Source organism: Coturnix japonica, chromosome 17, assembly GCF_001577835.2.
Source record: "Coturnix japonica isolate 7356 chromosome 17, Coturnix japonica 2.1, whole genome shotgun sequence".
Classification (NCBI taxonomy): Eukaryota; Metazoa; Chordata; class Aves; order Galliformes; family Phasianidae; genus Coturnix; species Coturnix japonica.
This window is the reverse complement of record NC_029532.1, coordinates 6,201,418-6,222,329: the sequence shown is the minus strand read 5'-3', so window position 1 is coordinate 6,222,329 and position 20,912 is coordinate 6,201,418. Positions and strand designations below refer to the sequence as shown.

General features: G+C 49.2%; 3 protein-coding genes and 1 long non-coding RNA gene across 7 annotated transcripts; 2 read left to right on the top strand and 2 right to left on the bottom strand.

Moving 5' to 3' along the window:
* Positions 1–154: 154 nt before the first annotated feature.
* Positions 155–1,750, bottom strand: MRPS2 (mitochondrial ribosomal protein S2). Its single transcript, XM_015879270.2, has 3 exons — positions 1,636–1,750; positions 1,421–1,550; positions 155–1,012 (listed from the first exon to the last, which is right to left on the bottom strand). The coding sequence occupies exons 1-3, from the start codon at positions 1,724–1,726 to the stop codon at positions 436–438; spliced, it is 798 nt and encodes a 265-aa protein (XP_015734756.1). The 5' UTR covers positions 1,727–1,750; the 3' UTR covers positions 155–435.
* Positions 1,751–1,785: 35 nt separating this feature from the next.
* C17H9orf116 (chromosome 17 C9orf116 homolog) lies at positions 1,786–2,903 on the top strand. The gene is made up of 3 exons (XM_015879271.2): positions 1,786–1,917; positions 2,002–2,080; positions 2,385–2,903. Exons 1-3 carry the CDS (start codon positions 1,811–1,813, stop codon positions 2,568–2,570), a joined length of 372 nt encoding a protein of 123 aa, XP_015734757.1. The 5' UTR covers positions 1,786–1,810; the 3' UTR covers positions 2,571–2,903.
* Positions 2,904–3,007: 104 nt separating this feature from the next.
* Positions 3,008–12,605, bottom strand: PPP1R26 (protein phosphatase 1 regulatory subunit 26). 4 transcript variants are annotated; one of them, XM_015879269.2, is made up of 3 exons: positions 12,456–12,605; positions 8,225–10,538; positions 3,008–3,561 (listed from the first exon to the last, which is right to left on the bottom strand). In XM_015879269.2, exons 2-3 carry the CDS (start codon positions 10,475–10,477, stop codon positions 3,457–3,459), a joined length of 2,358 nt encoding a protein of 785 aa, XP_015734755.1. In that variant the 5' UTR covers positions 10,478–10,538; positions 12,456–12,605; the 3' UTR covers positions 3,008–3,456. The 4 variants fall into 4 exon arrangements, with proteins under 4 accessions (XP_015734755.1, XP_015734752.1, XP_032303908.1 ...); XM_015879266.1 differs by having other exon boundaries at positions 6,456–10,538; positions 12,456–12,603; XM_032448017.1 differs by having other exon boundaries at positions 6,456–10,538; positions 12,473–12,602.
* Positions 12,546–15,219, top strand: LOC116654176. Its single transcript, XR_004309099.1, has 2 exons — positions 12,546–12,645; positions 13,047–15,219. It is a non-coding gene; the product is annotated as an uncharacterized LOC116654176 (long non-coding RNA).
* Positions 15,220–20,912: the final 5,693 nt, after the last annotated feature.

Genomic DNA, 20,912 nt, shown 5'->3' with positions numbered 1-20,912 from the left:
AGAGCAGCACTGCCCTTTTTATGGCAGTCCCCTGCAGTTTCTGAGCTCCCATGGATGCCCTGAGATCCCCCAAGTGGGAACAATCACACCTTTATCCCCTCATAGTGTTTCTGCCAGAAAGTTCCCCACCTCCCCATAACAGGGAAAGAAAGAATAGGATCAAAGGCCCCTTTATTTATTTGTGGTGTGTGATACAAATGGCTTTGCAGCATTTCACAACGGGAAGGTCACAGGACAGAAGTAGTGCTCCTGGCAACAACAAACCAGCACAGAGCTGCCCACTGGCCCCACTCCATCTCTTAGACCGATTGCTCTGGGCTAATTCTTTTGGAGCTGGAAATGTCCCTGTGTGACAAACAGCCTGTGATGCCATGGGTACAGCACTGTAAAGTGGAGCAGAGTGCCCACCTCCAGCATGGAGATGAGCCCCCATGGTCAGGCCTGGCCACCAGACAGCACAGGGCGGTTTGTATCACTCTTCTCTTGGCTCTGCAGCTCCTGGAAGACTTCAAGTTGCTTCCTCTTGTTCTTAGCACGGATGATGGTCATCTTGAAGAGCTTGCAGTAGAGCTCCATGGCAGTGGGGCTGTCGTCATTACCAGGGATGGGGTAAGTGATGAGGCACGGGTTGCAGTTCGTGTCCACCACCCCCACCGTGGGGATGTTCATTTTGGCAGCATCCCGGATGGCCACGTGGGGCTCAAAGACATTGTTGAGGCTGCTGAGGAAGATAAGGAGGTCGGGCAGGCGGATGCCTGGACCAAATTGGATGTGGGCATTGGTGAGCAGGCCGCCCTGCCAGTAACGTGTGTGAGCGTACTCCCCACACTCCCGTGCTGTGCTCTCAATCAGGTGGCAGAACTGCCTGTTGCGGCTGACGAAGAGGATGATGCCTTTGCGGTAGGCGATGTGGGCGGTGAAATTGAGGGCCAGCTGGAGATGCTGCATCGTCTGATCCAAGTCAATGATGTCCTGGTCCAGCCGGCAGCCAAAGATGTAGGGCTCCATGAACCTGCAGGGATGAAGGGGGGGTGACACGCAGGGCTACTGGCATGAAGGAGAGATTTCCAGTCCTAAAGAAACCTTCCCACGGCCCAACTGCCTGCTGATATCAGAGGGGTGTTTGAGTTGGAAGGGCCATCTGGTCCCATTCCCTGCACTGAATGGGGACACCCACAGCTCCATCAGGTGCTCACAGCCCCTGCAGCTTGACCTTGGGTGTCTCCTTCACTGCTGTTATAGTAACAAAAGAACCCAACCCTGTATCCTTACACCCAGTCTAAGCCTCCCCTCTTTTAGTCTGAAACCATCTCCCCTTGTGCTATCACAACAGACCCTGCTAAGGCAGTCCCAGGTTTGGTGCTGCCTCCAAAGGCTCGTGTGCCCTATAGAAACACAAGGATCACACAGCATCACTCACTGATGCCGACATCCCTTCTTGTGCCCCAGGTGCACTCGGGCATCGAAAAGATCCTTCAGTGAGAAGAGCTCCTTCACGTTAAAGAAATCGGGGTGGCGGAGCGGCTCGGTCAGCAGCTTGTCCTCCAGATCTGGGGGAATAAAGAGAAATCACTGCAACCCAACGTGCAGCAGGGCCGGGATAGAGGGGAAGGGCCGGGGCTGTGCCGCACTCACCGCGGGGCCGAGCCGCTGCCGTCAGTGCCGCCGGGGCGGGGAGGCCGCTGTAGAGCCGCTCACCAGCCCTTAAGAACCGCATCACCGCCATCGCTGTGCCCGAGGAAGAGGAAGAGGAGCCGAACCTTCCGCTTCCTCTGAGTTGCTGCCTGGCAACGCGGTCTCGCGTCCCTCCATGGCACAGCCGCAGCCCGCCGAGGGCCCCGCGCCCCGCAGCGGCCCTTGGGTGAGCAGCACGCTGCCCCAACGCTTCCTGCAGCTCTCCGGCTTCCGCGGATACGGGTGAGCCCATACATGTGCCCCCCACAACCCCACACCCCCAGCCCCTCTGCCCTGTGCCCGCCTCGATGCCGTGTATCCCCGCAGGCAGCCGGAGCCGCACCCTCTGTACCGGACGACAAACCAGGAGTACGGCCGCAGAGCGCCCACTGCGTACGAAGTGCCGGTAGGTGCGAGCCTGGAGCTTGAGCATCATCTGCACAGTGATGGGTTTGGGGTCCCACCACACTAACCTTCCTCCCAGGGCACTGCGAACCTTCCTCCTGCCCAACACCCTAACCCTCATTTTGGCAACCCCACCTCGGACCCTGCGGCTCTGAGCCACCACCTTGGTTTCAATCCATCACAATGAGCTCTTGGAGGGGCGTTGTGATGAAGTGCCCTTAGAATGCTGTCCAAGCTCCTGCAGGCTCTATTGGTGTTGGTGCTGATCACGTCTCTTCTCGTTTCTTTCTCCTTTTCCTGCTCAGAGCTCCTACCACGTCACCTCACACGCCTTCTCAGACAATCTGGGACCGCGTGGTATGTACCGGAACGACGGGCTCAACACCGCCCTGGAGAAGAGCCGTGTCACCGGCCCTGCCAACTTCATCACCCCCTACGACACCCTCGACTTCCACCCCAGCTACAAAGTCAACGGGCCCTCGCATTGCTGAAGCAGAATGAAACCATTTCAGTTTATTGCCGGCTGTTTAGTTAAAAAAATCACTCCCTCCCCATCTAAAAAGTCAGGGAAACGACAGCACCGACCTTACCCCAAACCCGCTGCTAAACCTCGTTGTGAAGCACCACGTTCCTCTGGTTCGGTTACAGCCATGGCTGCTGCCCACAGGCTGCAGGTTATCTCTCCTGAATGCAGTGGGTTGTCGTGGGATGTGAGCAGGAGATTCAGCCTGTAGGCCAGCTGTGGCCTTGTGGGTGTCCTAAATTTGCAGAGCTGTTTCAAAGCTGTTGTCTTAATAAAGAAACATATGCAGGAGCCCACAACACATAAGTGATTCTGACAGTTATTTCTAAGGGGAATGAAACAGCCCAGACTGTCAAAAAGAGCTGACAGGGCACAGCGAGCAGGATAACACACAGACTCATGCAGTTAAAATGGTTAAACTGGAATTTAATGAGAACTTTTCCTCCTGAACACAGTAAAGAATCTTTCAGCTTGGTAACAGTGTGACAAAACAGCTGCATTAGCAGGTTAAAGATAACAGTAGAACCCCCCCCTCCCCTCCCCAGACTTCAAACTCTGTATTGCTTTTCTAACAGGACTCCCAGCTTGTTAAGGCCTCGTTTAGCTTTGGAGGAAGAACAGATAACTCTGTTCAGCTAAAGTCATTGAACATCTGAAGTCCAAAACTGAACAGCCTGCCATTAAGCCTGTGTTTTGTGGTGGGTTCAAACAAGCTTAACAAACACTTCAAACCCCACGTTGCAATTAATTTAGTTATCTCAAAGGCAAAACCAGCCAGCTAAGTTCTAAAAACATAACAATGTATATGAACAAGTAAATACTGGGCACAGAAATGGGCCTGAAAAGTTAACTTCTTAAATATTCAACGCATTGAAATAGATAAGCAACCTTCTCTCAATCGCTGCTATTCCTCCGTTAGACTCTTGGTAATGCGTTGAGTTTTTCTTCTCTTTCTTCTCCTGCAATGAGAAGTAACATTAAGGGCAGAATTAATGCAAACACTTGTGTCAGTTTTACAAATACTTCCATCCACAGGTTTTTTTTCCTGCAGGTGGAATAATTTAAGGATGGAGCTCTCAGAAATATAAACTTAGTGGGTTTTGACACCTATTTTCCATCTCTTTCCATACTCAAATCTAAAACATCGCCCTGAATCCTTTAATGTGTTGGGGTAATGTTACCCCATGTGCTCCACTGAGGTTGGCTGAGAAGGGAGCAGTGTGTGAGCTCTGGCTGCAGCCATCCCTGAGCATATATGTTAATAAAGGAGACGGTGGCAGAGATGGAGTGCTTCTTCCTTTTATATAAAGCAGTCATGAGTTGAAACAGGTTCCTAAAGTAGCAGCCAAGAGCTGCTTATGAAGAATGAAGGCAATCCTTCTGGTCCTGAGGTTGAACCCCATGGCTCTGTCCTTGTATATACTGCCAAAACTGCACAAATTAATTCCCTGTGAGGGCTGAAATAAGGATGGTGCTCAACCAGTGCCTTTATGGCCATCAATGGAGAAGCCAAAATGGGGTCAGCTGGCTGGCTGATAAGAGATTCTTCTTTTCTTCTTGTTATTAAGAACATTCCTGTAAATGGCCACATCACTTAAGATCTCATTCACAAGGACATCACACTCTGCTGTCCCAGGCGATGATGGCCTCAGGTTGCTGGTGGCTGAGAGAACAGGATGAAAGGTGAGAAGCAGCAGAGGAGCCGTGGCCCTGCTCTGAGGTTCAGCTAAAACAAACTGGATTGACTCCGAAGGGGGGGGACATCCTTCACAAACAGGTGATGCTGACATGGATAAACTGCATCTCTGGACTACAGACAGGAGGGAAAAGCTGTAACACAACACACTGCTCACCCATGTTGGAGACACAAAGCACACAAGCACTCTGGCTTCATGGTCCACAGTCAGAACCCCATTTATTAAACATTATAAACGTATCAATGTACACCATTTCCTATATACAAATCAAGTTTTATCAATTAATTTTTAAAAAAGTGCTGCTTGAAATTAGCTTGTATTTAAAGCACAAGGTCATCAGAATTGCATCTTCACTGGAAGTGAATCAGTTCACAAGTAGTACTGAGAGACACAGACACACCAACAGGAGCACAAGACACCTCCGTAAATCTTGAGGTTGGGTTAGTGAAAAACACTGAAAGACATCCAGCTTATTTCATACAAATGGTACATAGTGCTTCCACCATCGCTACTAAGTATGGTTTAATCCTTTGAAAGCAAGGTACTCAGAGAAATTCTATTTTAAAATACAGCCTATTCACCTATCTCAAACAATAATGCCCAAATCCTGCAACTGAATCAAAGCAGACACAGAGACATGCCTGTGCAAAGGTCCTGCAGGCATGAGCTAAGTTAAAAACCACTTTTCCAACGTATCCTACCACAAAAATGAAGTGAGCCAGCAGTGAACTCCTCCACCAGCCAGCCCAAGGTGGCCTGACAATAAGAAATGCCAAGTGACCGCTATAAGTATGTTTAAAATGCAACTGCACGACAGTATAAACACACAAAGGATGTCTTCTATTTCTCTACACGCCACAGTTCCTTTTTCTACTCTATGCTACGCTGCAGTTTGCCAATATTCTGCAAATGCAATCACATCTGGAGATATTAAGTGATACTGGATCCGTTCTTGACTGCTTTCGCTCCATTTCTGAACATTAAGGCCAGCCTTTAGGAAGACTGCTGAAGTGATTAAGAAACGAGGTAAGCCAAAATGGTAGTCTGGCTTACAAGCTCAGTAGAAGACTGAATAAAGAGAGCATCAAATCGATTCACAGGACCAGGTGCAGGAACAAACTACTCAGAGGACTTCATTAGACACAAGTGAAAATGAAAGAACCAGTCAACAGCTTCAATTCACACCTTTTGGATCTTTGAGTGGAGCTGGTGTGGAACACTTCCATCACGATATAAAAGCATCGCTCGAACGCCATTTAAAGTCAGTTCAAATAGAAAAGACAGTAGTGAAAAATTGCTTTATTCTGGGTGCTGGAAAAAGAGAAAACTCTCTAAAGTATGAAAGAACAGTGCTGAAAATATCCTTGGCGTTTCTGCTGGGGACTTCCTACAGCAAATATAGCTTTGCTCTATTGCACAAAACTTGTAAATGAAAGTTCACAGCAATGTAACATCTTAAAAACCACGTCTGAAAAAGAAAAGTAAGGGCACTCAGTTGAAGAAAGTTCATTTGGAAAAATCCAAACGTGGTGCTGGGTAACTGCAGGGCATCAGAATTAGACTCAAGGGTAAGGAGAAAATTGTTTCAGCCTTGCAGGCCCAGCTACACCCAAGCCTAGTGACATCCACAGATCCACTCTGCTGGAGTTCTGCTTGGTGAGTTCACTCTGCAGTCCCTGGGGACACAGGATTGTCCTAAGGCAGCTCGAGTGTAAACACATGGCAGGCAGTGAGCTTCCAAAGCACTGCGCTGTCAGTAATTGCTGTGTTTGCCTGGGATCTCCTCACAGACCGACAAATAACTGACAGGTTTCCTTTTAACCATGATTAGAAGCCTCATAATTTAAAGTATGATTAGGCGGCATCTCCTAATCTACAAAAGCTACAGCATTCTGTAGTAACATAAGCACTAAAAATCATTATAAAAAATACTTCCTTAGAAGGCTTTAAATAATTTACAAAATTCTACAAAACCTAAGCACGTTTATCCACAATATCCCTGTTATATAGAAGCATTTTTCACCTTAGTGTGTATATGATACGCGTTTATCGCCTTCTCCCACCATCTCCCATGTCACAAGTTCTATTAAGGGAATTACAGTGATAGTTATTTTCTAAAGACTTACTGTGGGAGGACAAGTAAAAAGTGTACTTACTTCTTTGATACCTTTAATTTCATGAGGGAATCTGGGTTGTCCCCTGCTGGTGTGTCAGTACATTTTGTACAATCCTTCTCTAAAACTTCCTGGCCTTGGTCTGGTTCACAATCAGGTTCCCTATTCTGCAGGACAGGCACTTTGCCTTCCAAACCGGAGCTGGATCCCTTTATTTCTGACTGTCTGTCACTGTCCTGGCAGGTAATGCCTTCCTTCTCCACGCACATGTGCACACTGTTACTTGCACATGCTTCTCCACTAGCTTCATCTGCTCTTACTGCTGTCACATTCAGCTCCTGCGGTGCACAACCCACATGTGGATCTGGCCTGCTGTCCTGCTGGTTATTCTCTCCATGACCACATATGTGTATACTCTGCTGGCATGTTTCTTTGCTAACTTTATCTGCTTCTACCACTGCCATATTGTGCTGTAGGAGTGGGGGACTGACATTTGAATCTGCCCAGCTGTCTTTGTGGCTATCTCCTTCCTCAGTCCCCATCTGTACGTCCTCAGCTTTGTTTGTTTCTCTGCAAACCTTATCTACTTGTCCTGCTGCCACACTCTGCTCCTGTGAGGGGAGATTCAGATGTGAATCCATCCAGTCGGCAGCAGCCTTTTTGCAGCCCTCTGCTTCTTTGAAATACAAAGGAGCAGCATCTGGTCTTTCACAGGTTTCTGCTACATGGGGACCTGACACTTCCACAGTGAGCTTCTGAGAAGAGCTGGATTCTTTTATTGCTGTCTTATTCTCCCCACTACATTCACCTTTTGGCAGTGGGGCTCCTTTTTCCTGCTTAAGTACATCTGTATCCTGGGAAGCTACCTCTGTTCCTGATGAGCTGCACTGGCTGAGCAAATGCTCTGATTTCTGCTTTTTGTTCAAAAGCATGGATTTCTTCCTCTCCCGAGCATGTTTCAGACCTTCAATAAATTTACTCGAAATCTTTAATTGAAAGGTGTTCTTTCTTTTAGACCTAGACTTTGCATTGCTTACTTTTCGTCTTTTACAACCTTCATTTTTCCTGTTTTTAGGTGGAAGTGTTTTCCGCACAGGCTCTGTATTAGGGACATCCTTTTTACCTGTTGCTTTCCCAGGTAACTCACCAGCAGCAACACCTTTAACCCCCACCATTCCTTGCTTAGCTTTTGACTGACCAGTAGTATTAAAAGAAACATTCTCTGCAGAGGAAGCAGTTTTCCCACTGTCAAGTAACATTGCACTTTTCCCTTCGGTTCTCTGAGAGCTCTTCAACTCATCAGTCTGCTGAGAGCCCTTAGTCTTTTTAGTCTGACCCAGCAAGAAGTCTGTCTCATTTTCAACTGACTGTTGCTTCACTTTTCCTTTATTTGCAGTTTGTTTGGTCAACAGGTCTAGAGTTGCCTCATTTTTTTGCACCTCAGAATTGCTTGCAGAGTCCTTAGCCTTTTCTGCCAAAAATTTCCTAATTTCTTGTTCAATGCTGTCATCACTGTCCACTGAACTGCTATCATCAGTGCCTAACGCAGCTGTGAAAGAACCTCTTCTATTTTTAGCTATCTGCAGGTTATTCTGGTTTGAAACGGGTTCAGGTTTACACCCTTTTTTAAGCTGTAAATCAAACTCTACGTTCTTCACGGCTTCTGGTCTTTCACTCGAAAGGCTGACATTTATGTTACCTGGATGACTGCTGACTGCATTCTCTTTCACAGTTTTTCTAGATTTTGAGGGGCAGCTTTTCAGTAGCACGGGATTTTTACATTTCCACTCATTCTGCTGAAGGTCACTAACCTCATCCAGCAGCTGACTGTCCGTCTCAGTACAAGTGACTCTCTTCTTGCACTGAGATTTCTGGTCCTTAGACTTCTTCTTTAATTTTCTCTTAGATCGTAAAAGGTCCTTAATAGCACTATCAAGGTCCTCATCACTATCCAGAGAACTGCTCTCATCATCTGAACCCTCCCTCTCCTGAGTTTGGATAGTCTTTTTCACAAGCTTTCTTGCACCACTCTGAACCTGCAAAAAAGGATTTCCAGAATCCAAGGCCACACATTTGCCAGCAGATTCAGACAGTTCAGTTGATGTCGACTGCTGCTGCTCAGTCTCATTGCTACTGGGCGTCTGAGCAGCACAGAGTCCTTCAGGGCTGGTCATGGTTCCCTCCTGGAGCACAGGAACTTTTGAGTAGTTTTCTGGCTGGAAAAATCCCATCCCCATCTGTTTGGATGCTTTTGATGCACCCTGCTTTGCTATTCTGCCTTCCCTTTTAAGTTTCTTTTTACGATTCAGTGATTGTTTCAGTGTTTTGGGAAAAGAAGGCTCAAGGGTACCAGCGAGGCTGTTTTGATCAGGTGGCAAAGGCATCTGGATTGAGTGTGACAGGCCAGGAGGCTTTGGTACAAGGCTTTCTGACTGTGCTTTCAGAGCCAAAAAAGCCTGGATTTCTTGCTCTATGCTATCATCGCTGTCCACAAGGCTGCTGTCACTTTCACAATGAGAGGATGAGAGAAGCTGGGGAGAAAAGAAGGAGTCTGCAGCGAGGGATTTGCTGTCACTTCCCATTTGGGATGGCATGATTGTTTTGGAAATATCAAGAATAGCTTCTGCACACATGAGTTCTGCAGATGTGTCTTCTCTGCAAGAAGCCTGCAATGTGAGCTCACAAGCAGCAATCTTGTTTTCCGGAGGTACAAAATGCCTGGCTTTTTTCAGTGGTTTAAAGAGCCTGTTAATGTCATTGCTGGAGCTTTCTAATTCCATTGACTTTGAATTAATTTCTTTCCTCTTGTTGCTTGTAGGGCTTTTACAGGTTTCTGGTGAGGCAGTTTTTGTTGAGCTAATTGTCAGGCTTGCTGAAATGTCCGCTATACCCTTTGTATCAAGTTGTTCCCTTTGCAAAGGGACACAGTCCGTTGTGTGACCTGCCTCTTTCCTGATCTTCTCCAGCTGATAAAGCTGTATAGCTTCTTCAATACCATCATCGCTACTCGAGTCGGATGCGTTCATGCTCTCATCCACAAGTGCTCCCCTAGGTTCCCAGTAGTTAGTTCCACCTTCTCTATTTTGATGCAGTAACCAGGGCTGGCTGGCTGCTTCTAGATAAGCTCGGTCCACTTGGTTGAAATCATCAGGCATTTCCTGGATTTTAGACTTCAAACACTTGGGCTGCGTGCTGGTTTTCCGTAGCTTGGGATGGTGTCTCAAGAGGAGTGCGTTACAACCTCGCTTCACAGCACCACAGTTAGTTTTACTAGTAGTTTGTTTGTTGCTTTTAAGGACAGATCTCACGTGGGAATCTTTTTCATCCTGCCCCATTACACACTTGCTAATTCCTTGTTGCTTCTTCTCATTCAAGAACTGCACAATTTCAGCTTGTATGCTCTGTTCAAAGGAGTCATCACTACTAATGCTTTGAGGGGAAGCAGGCTGTAGTCTTTTACCAATTCCAAGCTGGTCAGAAAAGTACTCTTCAGAGAGCATATCTGCTTTAAATTTCACAGGGAGAAGGTTACTAGACATTTTGTTCCGAGAGAACTCTCTTTTAAGCTTTTTGTCTCTGGTTATGTTTTCAGAACACTCTGCATTCTTCTGTAACAACTGGTCACTTTTACCCTTTGCTTTCAAGTACTCTTGAATAGCTTCCTCAATACCTCGGTCAACAGAATCGTCACTATCAGAATCAAGCAAGAGAGGCCCAAATTCCACGTTCTCTTCAGTGTCATCTGAATCAGCAGGACAACCCCTCTTGGTGTATTTAGGATGCTTCTGGAGCAGCGTGGTGCCAGATGCAACCCTATTGCTTGTGCCTTTTTCTCCTTTCTGTTTCTTCTGCATAATACATTCACACTCATTGTTCATACCCAGGGGAGGCTCTTGACTTTGCAGGCTGTTTATGATCATCTGAACTTTTGCATGTACGGAGGTTCTGGCGACGCTCCCTTCAGACTCAGAGAAGCAAACAGGGTATCTACAATTCCTCACTGGTCCAAAGGATTCCCATTGCGTCTGAAGAGCTACCAGAGGAGAAGCATTCATAAGGAACATTCTAGCAGACAACTGCAAAGCCCGCGATGGGGAAGATTTTCAGACTGGTCTCTCTTCCATCCTATGATAAAAAAGGGAAGAAAATGCTTTTTATTACATGTCACGCTTCTAAAATTTCCATGTAATAATACTTGGTAACACGAATTGTAAATTATTAACACTCAGAATAACCATGCCAGATAATCACAAGAGCTTCTGCTCAACATCTCCTAAAATGGTAAATTCTGTCATTACTGTCACTAAGGATAAGACAAAACACTCATCATTTGTGGTTTCCAGTGCTGCTGCAACGACCACAATCCACTTCAGGTGAGCATCTTTGCTTCTGAAATTCTTCCTATGTTTTTCATTGAAGGCCACGCACTCTTTGGATAATGTTCCCAAATAACCCTGCATTGCCAAGACCCACGGAATAAATCCTGCTAATATTTCAGTGCACAGGTGCTTCAGACCCCCCTTTTAAGCTAACATCCTGATATTCTGCATTGAGCTGGATGGCTGCTGCACTATGGCTGTGATGCAGGACTGGGGTTCACTTTCACGTCACTCCATGGGGTCAGAGCCAGCACCCCAGTGGCACTGACACACCACAGGGATGAGCACTAATAGCACCTGTATTTATTTACCACCTCTGATGTTGAAACTGGACTGGCTTCCTTTGGAGAAAGAGCACAGCAATTAAGAGCTGTAGAAACACACTGCAAAGACAAGGATAGAATCAAAGAATTGCTCCAGTTGGAAAAAACCTTCAAGATCATCGAGTCCAACCACAACCAAGCCATACCACCCTAACTCTACATAAAATCGTGTCCCTGAGCACCACATCCTAATGGGTTTTAAACACATATAGATGGTGACACAACCACCTCCCTGGGGATCCTATTCCTTAACAACACTTTCTGTAAAGAAGTTTTCCCTGATGTCCAACCCAACTTGAGGTTGTTTCCCTTCATCCTGTCACACGAACCCACTGCAGCCCAGATGGGTGCTAAACCTGCAATGAGGGGGATAACCTGCAATGAGGGGATAACCTGCAATGAGGGGATAACCTGCAATGAGGGGATAACCTGCAATGAGGGGGCTAAACCTGCAAATGAATGGGGATAACCGTGCAATGAAGGGGATAACCTGCAATGAGGAAATGGGCAATGAGGGGGCTATACCTGCAATGAGGGGCCTAGACCTGCAATGTAGGGGGATAACCTGCAATGAGGGGGTATTAACCTGCAATGAGGGGGATAACCTGCAATGAGGGGGATAAGCCGTGCAATGAGGGGGATAACCGCAATGACGGGGAATAAACCTGCGAATGATTGGGGATAACCTGGCAGATGTAGGGATAACGCTGAACACACACACACCACGCTGCCAATGAGGGGATCACCACCTGCTAATGAGGCGGGTACCTGCAACCTTAGGGAATACACCTGCAATGGAGGGACTTAACCCTGCCAATGAGGGGGATAACCGGCAATGCAGCGGGATAACCTGTCAATGATTGAAGGGGTGTAAACTTCTGCAAATTGAGGGGATAACCTGCAATGAGGGGATAACCTGCAATGAGGCAACTCAAAGAGCCATCACTGAGTGTCCAGGCTCCTTCCCACCTGCAGCACCTGCACTAATAAGGCACCCGCAGCTTCTCGGACACCACGCCGGGCCCTCACCGCCTCACAGCTCCTCCACATCCCCCGACCCCTCAGAGGGGAAGCCGTCCCTTCCCCATGCTCAGCACGCAGCAGGGGGCTCAAAGCGGCACCTTATGGGCTCGCTGAGGGGACGCTTCCCCGGGTGTCCGCGCTTTGAAGGGCCGAGCGAGGCGCGACGGGACGCGCTGAGGCCGCGGTGCCGCCCGCCCTCCTTCCTCCGCCCGCCCAGGCCGGGCCACGCCGCGCCGCCATGGTTCCCTTCCCGCCTTCCGCCGCTCTCGGCCGGGCCCGGCTCGGCCTGACGCCTTCCCTCAGCCCTCAGCGCTCACCTGCGGCCGCCGCCTACCTCCACAGCGGGGGGAGGCCGAAAAAAGGGGGCGGTGGCGAACCCCAGAGCTCGGGCTGGACGCTCCGTTTCGTGCTGGAGGAGCGGCCGGCGTCTTCCTCCAGTGCCCCGGGGAGCGGGAGGCATGCGCCGCAGGGCCCGGCGAGGAGGAGGAGGGCGGACGGAGCGCTACGGTCAGCGGCTGCGGGAGGAGCGGGGCGGGGAGGAGCCGGGATGGGATGGGGAGGTGTGAGGAGGGAGAGCGGAGCTCGAGCGGGCTGTGATCCTTCTAGCACAGAAAGAACTCCGTGCATCAGCAGAACGCCGAGCTGCTGTGCCACAGCTTCGGGATGGGAAAGTAGAGCAGAGTTCAGGGAGCCGAGAGAGAGTCCGTCCTTCCCACGCACAGCGGGACACGGAGCTGCTCAGCCGCCCTGTGCAGCATCGCTCACAGCTCGTGGTGTTGGTGTCCATCAGATGGCAGGCTGACACCCCAAACCCTGCTGATACCTGCCTTGCCATGGCCGGCTCAGCCTCCATCCATCCTGCCTCTGGAGCTTCATCTCTTACGGGAGTTCTTGTTCTCACTTTGCAGCATTGCTCCACAAACGTGAGGCTGAGCGTTGAGGAATGGATTCCCATCTGCTTTCCTTGCTTTGGGAAGAACGAGGCAGAAGGAATCGTGTTTTTCCCTTCTCTTAACTCCTTTCCAGACCTGGCCTCCTTTTTTGGAGGAGGAGGTGGGGCAGGACCATACCAGGCACAGTTACACACTCAGATTGATTTATCTCCTGCTCTTATAACACATCAAACAGCTGACAAGACCTTTGCCTGTGCTTTATGTTATTCCCCTGGGATACGTGGTATGCTTTTATACCCCACTATGTGGTATGCTTTTATATCCTGAAATGGCTCGCTTGAGCAAGGCTGCTGCAAACAGCACAGCCAGCATCTGTGTGCAGAGGGAACAATGAGCTGAGCTGGCTTTCCCTTAGCTGCAGAGTTGCAACCTGCAGGTGAGGAAACCTTGCTCCATTTCACCATGTTCCTCCTAATGCCACTCCAGAGGAAAGAAAGGGCTCTTGTATTCGTGTATCCAACCCAGGCCAAGTCGATTTGCATGTGGATATGCTTTAAAAAACAAAATTAAAGTCAAAGCTGTGGGCAGCAACCTGATAGATGTGCTTGTGCACACACAGCATTGCTCAGAGGGGAGGGAGGGATGTTGGATGTTGGCTGCTGGGAGCTCGGCTGTCACCAGCTGAGGTGGCATTCGGTGGCTCTGCAGAGCAGTGGTCTCCTTCAGCTCGAAATGAACAGGGAGCTTTTCCCCCAGGTCCCATTAGAGATGATTTGTCTTCCCGATCCGTGATCTTTGTGGAAATGAGAGCAGTGGTCCACAAGTCCCTGCTGGGTGGATGACAAAGTCACAAGCACTAATTGGGCTCCTTGTTAAGGGGATGGCAGGGAAAATGGCCGTGTTTTCAAAATGAAATGTCCTCCCTGACCTCAGGATCTGCACATCCCATTTGCAGCTTATTGCGGGGGGTAGGGATGGGCTCTCATTAGAGGTGGCTCTGTGCACATTAGAGGCAGAAGCTGCCGTGGGTTATCAAGGCTGAAGCAGGAGCTCAGGCGATGGATTTCTTTCTTTCTTTCCCTTTTCCTTTTAATCCAGAAAGAAAAAGGACGAGATTAAAACCGAAACAATAAGAATGAAAGGACTCACCTCGCAGCTCTTCCTGTTGTCAGGAGACCTGTGGATTCAGGGCCAATTACTGCTTTCACATGGAGTCGTATTAACACCGGCTGCATTGCTGTCGGTGGGGTGTGAGTCAGTGTGCTGCCAGCTGGGGGCATGGGGACAGAGATAGCCACAGGTCACAGCCCTTATGGTGGCAGTTTTGTGTTCCCCAAACGTGCCTTCAAGTTTGGGGGCCAAATGGATCCATTAAAGTGCAATCTGGTTGTGGCCGTGAGGGTTTTGGTGGTGGGGAAGGATGTGGATGGAGCTCAGCAAGTGTTTGGGTTCCACGGTCACAAGCTTCAGGAGCTCCAAAGCATTGCCTTTAAATAAATGGCGTGGGCTGCATCTCTCTGCTTAGAAATGGGGGGCTCCAGGGCTTGCTTCCCTCTTGCATGGGTTTGCTCATGCTGTGAGCTGAAGTAGCGTGCGGCTGGATTATGTAGTAACATGGCAAATCAGAGAGTGTAGTTGTTATTTAATAAATGCCAAGGAGACTCATGAGGCCTTGAAGTTATAATAGAAAGATCTAATTTAGAAAGAAAGGAATAGAGATGCCTGTGAAAATTGCCAGCGTGCAGTGCTGGGTATTGAACGTTTCTATTTGCCCCGTGAGCAGAGATGTGCTGTGCAAACAGCATTGTCAGCAGGGGAAACGGCACTGAGACTGCATGGAGACACATCCATGTTTGGAGGAAGACCCTTTTCAGCCTCTGGGTTGTACAGAGAGGAGCAGAAAGCACAGGAAGGCCCTGGGTGGGAGCACTGAGGGACACACAGAAACAAAACCCCTCTTTCTCTCTCTCTCTTTTATTTTTTAATGAGCCATTTGCAGACTTACCCCCAGCGACACTTTGATTTCAGCCACAATCAGGGATATAAACACAGGCATTTGGTGCCAGCAGCCATGGTGGAAGGTGTTGAAAAGGGTCTGTGTGCTTTAGGATGGACTGCTTAAAGGGCGGCCTCAAAGGTGGACAGACGTTGTCCCCACTACACAAAGAAAAGCTGTAATGAAACTGAAGTGCTGCGGTTGTTGTATATTTCAAAAGGAAACTTACACTTTGACTGTGTGCCAGAATTGCTGGGAGCTTTAAGGGGATGAAGGGAGGGAAAAGAAATCACCGTGTGCTCTCCAGCTCCCTTCATTACTCCTTTCATTTCAGATTGGATATTAGGCAAAATTTCTTCTCTGAATGAATGGTGATGCATTGGCACAGGCTGCACAGGGAGCGGTGGAGTCCCCATCCCTGGAGGTGTTCCAGAACCACAGAGGTTTGGCACTGAGAGGCATGGTCAGTGGGCATGGCGTTGGGCTGGGGATATTAAAGGTCTTTTCCAGCCTTAATGAGTCTATAACTACTGCTCCGCTGACTTCTGCTAAGAGACAGCAATTGCTGAAATCCCCATTTAGGTCCTTCCCTGGGTCAGTGGAGCAGAACTGCTTCTGCCATGAGTGTGCAGCAAGAAAGCATTCAGCATGGGTACAAATGAGGGTCAGGAGAGCGGCCTCCTTGAAAGCATTCATGTGTTTTCATGTTAATTCAGGGCTTACATACCTCTGGGTTTGGGAAAGTCTCAAACTTACATTGGATATCAGAGCTCCATCAGCTCTGCCCATGACTGATGGTCACACACAGCCCTTGCCCAGCCCACCAACCCTGAGCATCTCTGCATGTAGGGAAGATTTTCAAATCACCTCCAAGGAGTTCTGTCCATTTTTAGCACTTATGGACTCTCTTGGCTGCAAAGAACTGAAACCTCTGGTGGTGAATGCACTGCAGGGCTGCTGGCAGCTGCTCAAAGGCTCTCACCGGAGCATGGCACAAAGGAAGCAGCTTTTCTCCAGGTCTCCATGTAGCAGGAAGAGTCCAAAGTGCCACAGCAGGATGCCAACAGTCTGGGGACACCGTGGTGGTCAGGGGTGGTGCAAAGGCTGTGGGGCACAGTGGGATTTGCTCACCCACATCTTGCAAATACAAAACCTGTTTTGCATGAGCAGGCATTGATTAAGGATTCGCAAACAACCGCCTTCCTTAATGCTCCCTTAAGCAAGTTCTGGATCAAACTAAAAATCACCACTGCTCTCACTCCGTGTTTGCACCCCCGTGTGTTCCTCTTGCTTTTCCTTGGGGCTCTTAAGGCCGTGGCATCCCTCCAATGGTGATAGCTTCAGACTGAGTGTGGGCTCAGATTCACACTGCCATTCCACAGAGCTGTCAGGGATGGAGAAACACTGAGTGAGCACTGAGAACAGCTTCAGGGCAACGGAGACAAAACAGGTTTGGAAATGCTGGGAGAAATCAAATCCCATCCCTTGGTGAATGCCAAAATCACTGCATGCAGGAAAGCTCTTGCTTCCAATTGGGATTTGTGATTTGAGCCCTTTGGGAAACAACCTGCATCTCCTGATCCATGCTGCATCCTGGGAGCAGCCATCAGCTGCCTTGGAGCCACCCCAAGGTTGGCTCCTGCAGTGCTGCACGCTAACCTGGGAGCCTCTTTACCATGTCCATCCCCATCACCTGAAGTGCTTTGCTGCTTCTCACTGCACCTTATGCTGCACCCTATGCTGGGGACACCCTCTGCCTGTCTCTTGGATTGGCCAAGGCTCAGCAAAGCCACAGGCGTGGGTGGGAGGGAGCAGAGGCAGATCTGTGGGCTGAGAGCCCGAGCTGCCTGCAGCCATATGGGAAGGAACTGGAGCTGGTGGGAGGAAGAGGAGAAATCCGGGTGTCAGCAAATGGAACGAGGAGGACTGGGAGCTGAGATGTGCTCGTGGTTGCACTTGGGATGTGATCAGTGTTTCCTTATGACTTATGCAATCTGCTGGGGCCTGGGTGGCAAGGGAAAACAAAATTAAAACCAGTGGGAATGGACTTGCTGCCTCCCTTCGTGCTGCAGGGAGCTGCCAAGGATTGAGAAGCCTCTCCCTGGATCCCTGCAGTCACGGCCCTGGGGGTTTGTTCCCCAGATATTGTAGGCAGAGCTGTGTCTGCAGCACCTGCTTACGCTGGGCACTCAGCACACTGCAGGAAGAGCAGCAGGAGGAGCAGGGCATCAGGGCACCATCAGGCACACGGTCACAGGCATAGATGGTGATGATGGACACAGGCAGTAGCATCACCTCTGACTGCTCTTCCTCCTGTCCCCATTCTCTGCAGAAGATGGCCCATCTGGTCCCCTGCTCGTTTCTTCTTTTAGACTCATTTCTCCTCTAGATGGTGCAGCTGCCACAAAGCTCTGCTGTTACACTGGGATGCAGCCCGGACCTCAGCCGTGCAGCAGGCTGTGGGACTGCCCCAAGCTCCCTGCCACTGCTCCAAGGTCCCCTCTGTCCCACTGTGATCACAGCCCTGCTCACATTAGGGTCTGTGTCAGGTACCTGTGAGGCACCATCGCTCTGCTATGGAGGGAAAGCAATGGGAGAAGTGCATCTGCTGCTGTTCCTGGTGTGTCTGTCCCATCAGAGACCCAGACTGAAGGCAGCAGGGGGATGCACACAGTGGCTCTGCTCCTCCATGGCCACCACCATGGGACAGACACAGCAGCTCAGGGCACTGAATGCTGTGTGGTGCAGTGGGAGAAGCCCCTGCTGCAGAGCTGTGTGGCTGTTTGACCCCCAGGAGAAAGGAGCAGCTTGGGTCCCTTTCTCACTGCAACATCCCCATTTGTTTGGGCTGAAACCAAATAAACACAAGCTTAACAATTTGAGAGAAGCAGTAGGAGACTTTCCAACTTAAAGACAGGTTTTCTCCCAGTAAGTTTTGCTGGCAACGCTTTATAGCCTGTATTTTAAATAAATGTTATGGGTGCATTTGAAAACACACCATATGTTCTCCTGCAGATCTTTCTGGAGCTGCTATCACATGGCTCTTGGTTGGGTGCATCCCCCCCCATCAGCAGTGTTTTGCTGTATACCCACAGGGCCTGGTCCCTGCACAGTGGGGCTACATGTAGGAACATCCCATCTCCTATCTCACCGGGGCTGAAACCTCTGCTGTGAGTTTGGTTTGGCACAGGGGACAAAATAAACTCTTACTGAAGGTCGGGAGAGCCGATCAGCTCACAATGGGGGACCTGCCCCACATCCCTGGCGTTCTTCCCTTACCAGGAGCATCCCTTGTATCTTTTTTGTTTGAAAAACACCCCAAAACCCAACCAGAAGGAGAGCCGGGGAGGACGAAAAGCCCCAGGACAGCACCTTAATTCTTAATTCTCCCAGATCGCAGTAGATGGCAGTCCAGCCCCACGCCGCACAGTGCCCAGCCCAGCCCCGCTTACTAATGAACCTTAATGCATGCTGGCGAGGAGTCAAGGGATGAGCTCTGACTAAGTTTACAGCAGATTTTCCCTTCTGACAGATTACTGCTTCATTTGTAAGAGGAGAACTTCTCATTAAGTACATTTTTGACATTTTGTTGAGATGGGGGAAAAAAAAATCCATGCGTTGCTAAGCGTGCTGGAGCCCAAACGAGGCTGAGCCTCAGCAGCTTTGGGTGATGCTTTCAGTCTTTTACCTTGGCACCAAAGTCCCTTGTCATAATTATTCTGCTCCGAGCACAATTGCTGCAGGGGGGAGGCACGATTAAAACCAGCAGGATTTCGTGGTGGAGAAGCGGCTGCTCTGCGTTCCAGCAGTGCTCAGATTTCAATGCTAATCCAATAAGTGTTGATTAAAGTGTATTTTCAAGGCAGAACTGAGTCTGCCCGCTGATACCACTGCTCTCATTTCTGTGCCAGGCTTTGGGCTGGCTCTGCAGGACCAGAGCTTGGTGTTGGGGACCCAGACACATCCCAAAGCTATGGATCTAAGTGTCTGGCTGGCACTGCCAAACTCTCAATTGTCCTAATCATTTTGGCAGAGGAAGGACTGATTTGGGGTGTTAACAGTGCAAACTGGTTGATGGGAATCTTCAGAATGAGGCTGTTTCTTCCCAACCTGCTTTGTAAAATATAACCATTTCCATGGCTGGCAAAGGGGGGAGAGCAGCCCTTTTGGGGCTACAAATGCAAACCTTTCTGTCCCCGGGGCTTCTTTCAAGATGCTGAGCAAGGCTGCTATCAGAAGCTCCTCAGACATTTTCATTGATCCACTTTATAATCTTAGAGAGAGAAAGTATGAAAAGCATTGCATGATGCTATGGCTGCATTTTAATTGCGAAACATGTTGCAAGCAGCTTGCAGCAAGCAAACACCTCACAGCAAACACAGCATTTCGCTCATTTTCCCTCAGAAAACAGCCTTTTTTTTCCTCATTAACCGAAGTGCTGAAACTATGCAGTCTTTAGGGGGGTGGGATGCTTGACATGGGCTGGGACAGGTGTGAAAGACAGAACTGGTTTTCTTTTGTTGTCTCAAAGCTTGCTTCATGAGGCCTTCCTGATGATAAGACTCTGACTGACAACTGATAAGTATCCTGGAGGGCGGATGGTGGGTGTCAATGTGCCATAGTGTTTCTGCTTACAATTGCAAGGGTAAACAGAAACAGGAAGAGCAGTCTTTCTCAGGGGTGCTGTTCGAAGGAGCGGACCACTGCAGAAGGCGATAACGCTTGTGTCCGGCAACAGAGACCCCCTCTTCCTTCCTTGCTGGCTCATCTGTGGCCAGGAATGTCACAAAAGCTTTTTGTAAATCACCTTTCAAGAAGTGTTTGCCTGTTTGTTCAGAAGTTTGGTATTTCCCCCCCAAAAAATGCTGAGCTGCAATTCTCAGACTTCGAAGAGGAAAATTCCCGCCGAAACGGGGGATAAAAGGCCCTCGCTAAACTGGGGACTTTGGAGACAAACTCCCAAAGACACCTTAGACGGAGAATTCCCTGAGGGGAAAACCTTGTCGGAAGAACCCCCGGGACCGGCTTGCTGCGGAGCTCCCTGGCTGTCTCCCATCCCCTGCGGTGATCAGAGGAGTTCCTGAGATTGACGGACCTACTGTGTACCTCGCTGGACCCACGGTGGTGACTATTCCTTTCGTTCTCTGCAAAGACTCCTTGCTTATATTTCCTACTTTCCCTATCGCCTACCTTCCCTTCCCCATCTCCCTAAAAACGGCTAGGACTTTAATAATAAACTGGTTGGACCAACATTTGAACCGTTGCTTCTTAATCTCATGCCGGGTATATACACAAAAGAACCTTGCCTCCCTCCTGTAAATTGGAGCGAGACAACAGGTGACATGGGATATGGGATGGGATGGGATGGGATAGGTGACATGGGATGGGAAAGGTGACATAGGATATGGAATGGGATATGTGACATGGGATAGGAAAGGTGACATGGGATATGGAATGGGATGGACATAGAATGAGATGGGATGTGTGACATGGGCTGGGACAGGTGACACAACTGTCAGAGCTGGATGCATTGGCCACAGGGAATGGGCACCTTGCCATAGGGTTTCTCCCATGGGTCTGCTCCATCACAGTAAAGCTGATGAAATCTTTCTTCCTCCCTTAATAAGTGACAAGAAAATCAAATTGTGATGTCTTTTATCCATGACGGCTTGAAGTGCTGCTGCTGGCTTCTTTCAGGGAAGGAATCTTGCAGACAGAGACAACCCTATTGACATTTCACCCTGAAAGATGATGCTAGGGCTGAGTGCCAAAGGCACATGCGAAGATCTGCTGTGAGCCATGGATTCCCCAGACCTGGTCACCTTCTCACCTGCCAATGTAGTGTTGTCATGACACAGATAAGGGTGTCTGTGGGAGATATGGGG

What these genes read in the sequence shown, in the direction of transcription:
- MRPS2 (XM_015879270.2), bottom strand. Translation starts at nt 1,726, where the DNA reads ATGGCGGTGATGCGGTTCTTAAGGGCTGGTGAGCGGCTCTACAGCGGC. An exon ending in GGCAGCGGCTCGGCCCCGCG is followed by an intron (nt 1,551 to 1,635) that starts GTGAGTGCGGCA and finishes TTATTCCCCCAG; the next exon opens with ATCTGGAGGACAAGCTGCTG. An exon ending in AAGAAGGGATGTCGGCATCA is followed by an intron (nt 1,013 to 1,420) that starts GTGAGTGATGCT and finishes TCATCCCTGCAG; the next exon opens with GTTCATGGAGCCCTACATCT.
- C17H9orf116 (XM_015879271.2), top strand. Translation starts at nt 1,811, where the DNA reads ATGGCACAGCCGCAGCCCGCCGAGGGCCCCGCGCCCCGCAGCGGCCCT. An exon ending in TCCGGCTTCCGCGGATACGG is followed by an intron (nt 1,918 to 2,001) that starts GTGAGCCCATAC and finishes GTATCCCCGCAG; the next exon opens with GCAGCCGGAGCCGCACCCTC. An exon ending in CCACTGCGTACGAAGTGCCG is followed by an intron (nt 2,081 to 2,384) that starts GTAGGTGCGAGC and finishes TTTCCTGCTCAG; the next exon opens with AGCTCCTACCACGTCACCTC.
- PPP1R26 (XM_015879266.1), bottom strand. Translation starts at nt 10,477, where the DNA reads ATGTTCCTTATGAATGCTTCTCCTCTGGTAGCTCTTCAGACGCAATGG. An exon ending in AAATTAAAGGTATCAAAGAA is followed by an intron (nt 3,562 to 6,455) that starts GTAAGTACACTT and finishes TTCTCATTGCAG; the next exon opens with GAGAAGAAAGAGAAGAAAAA.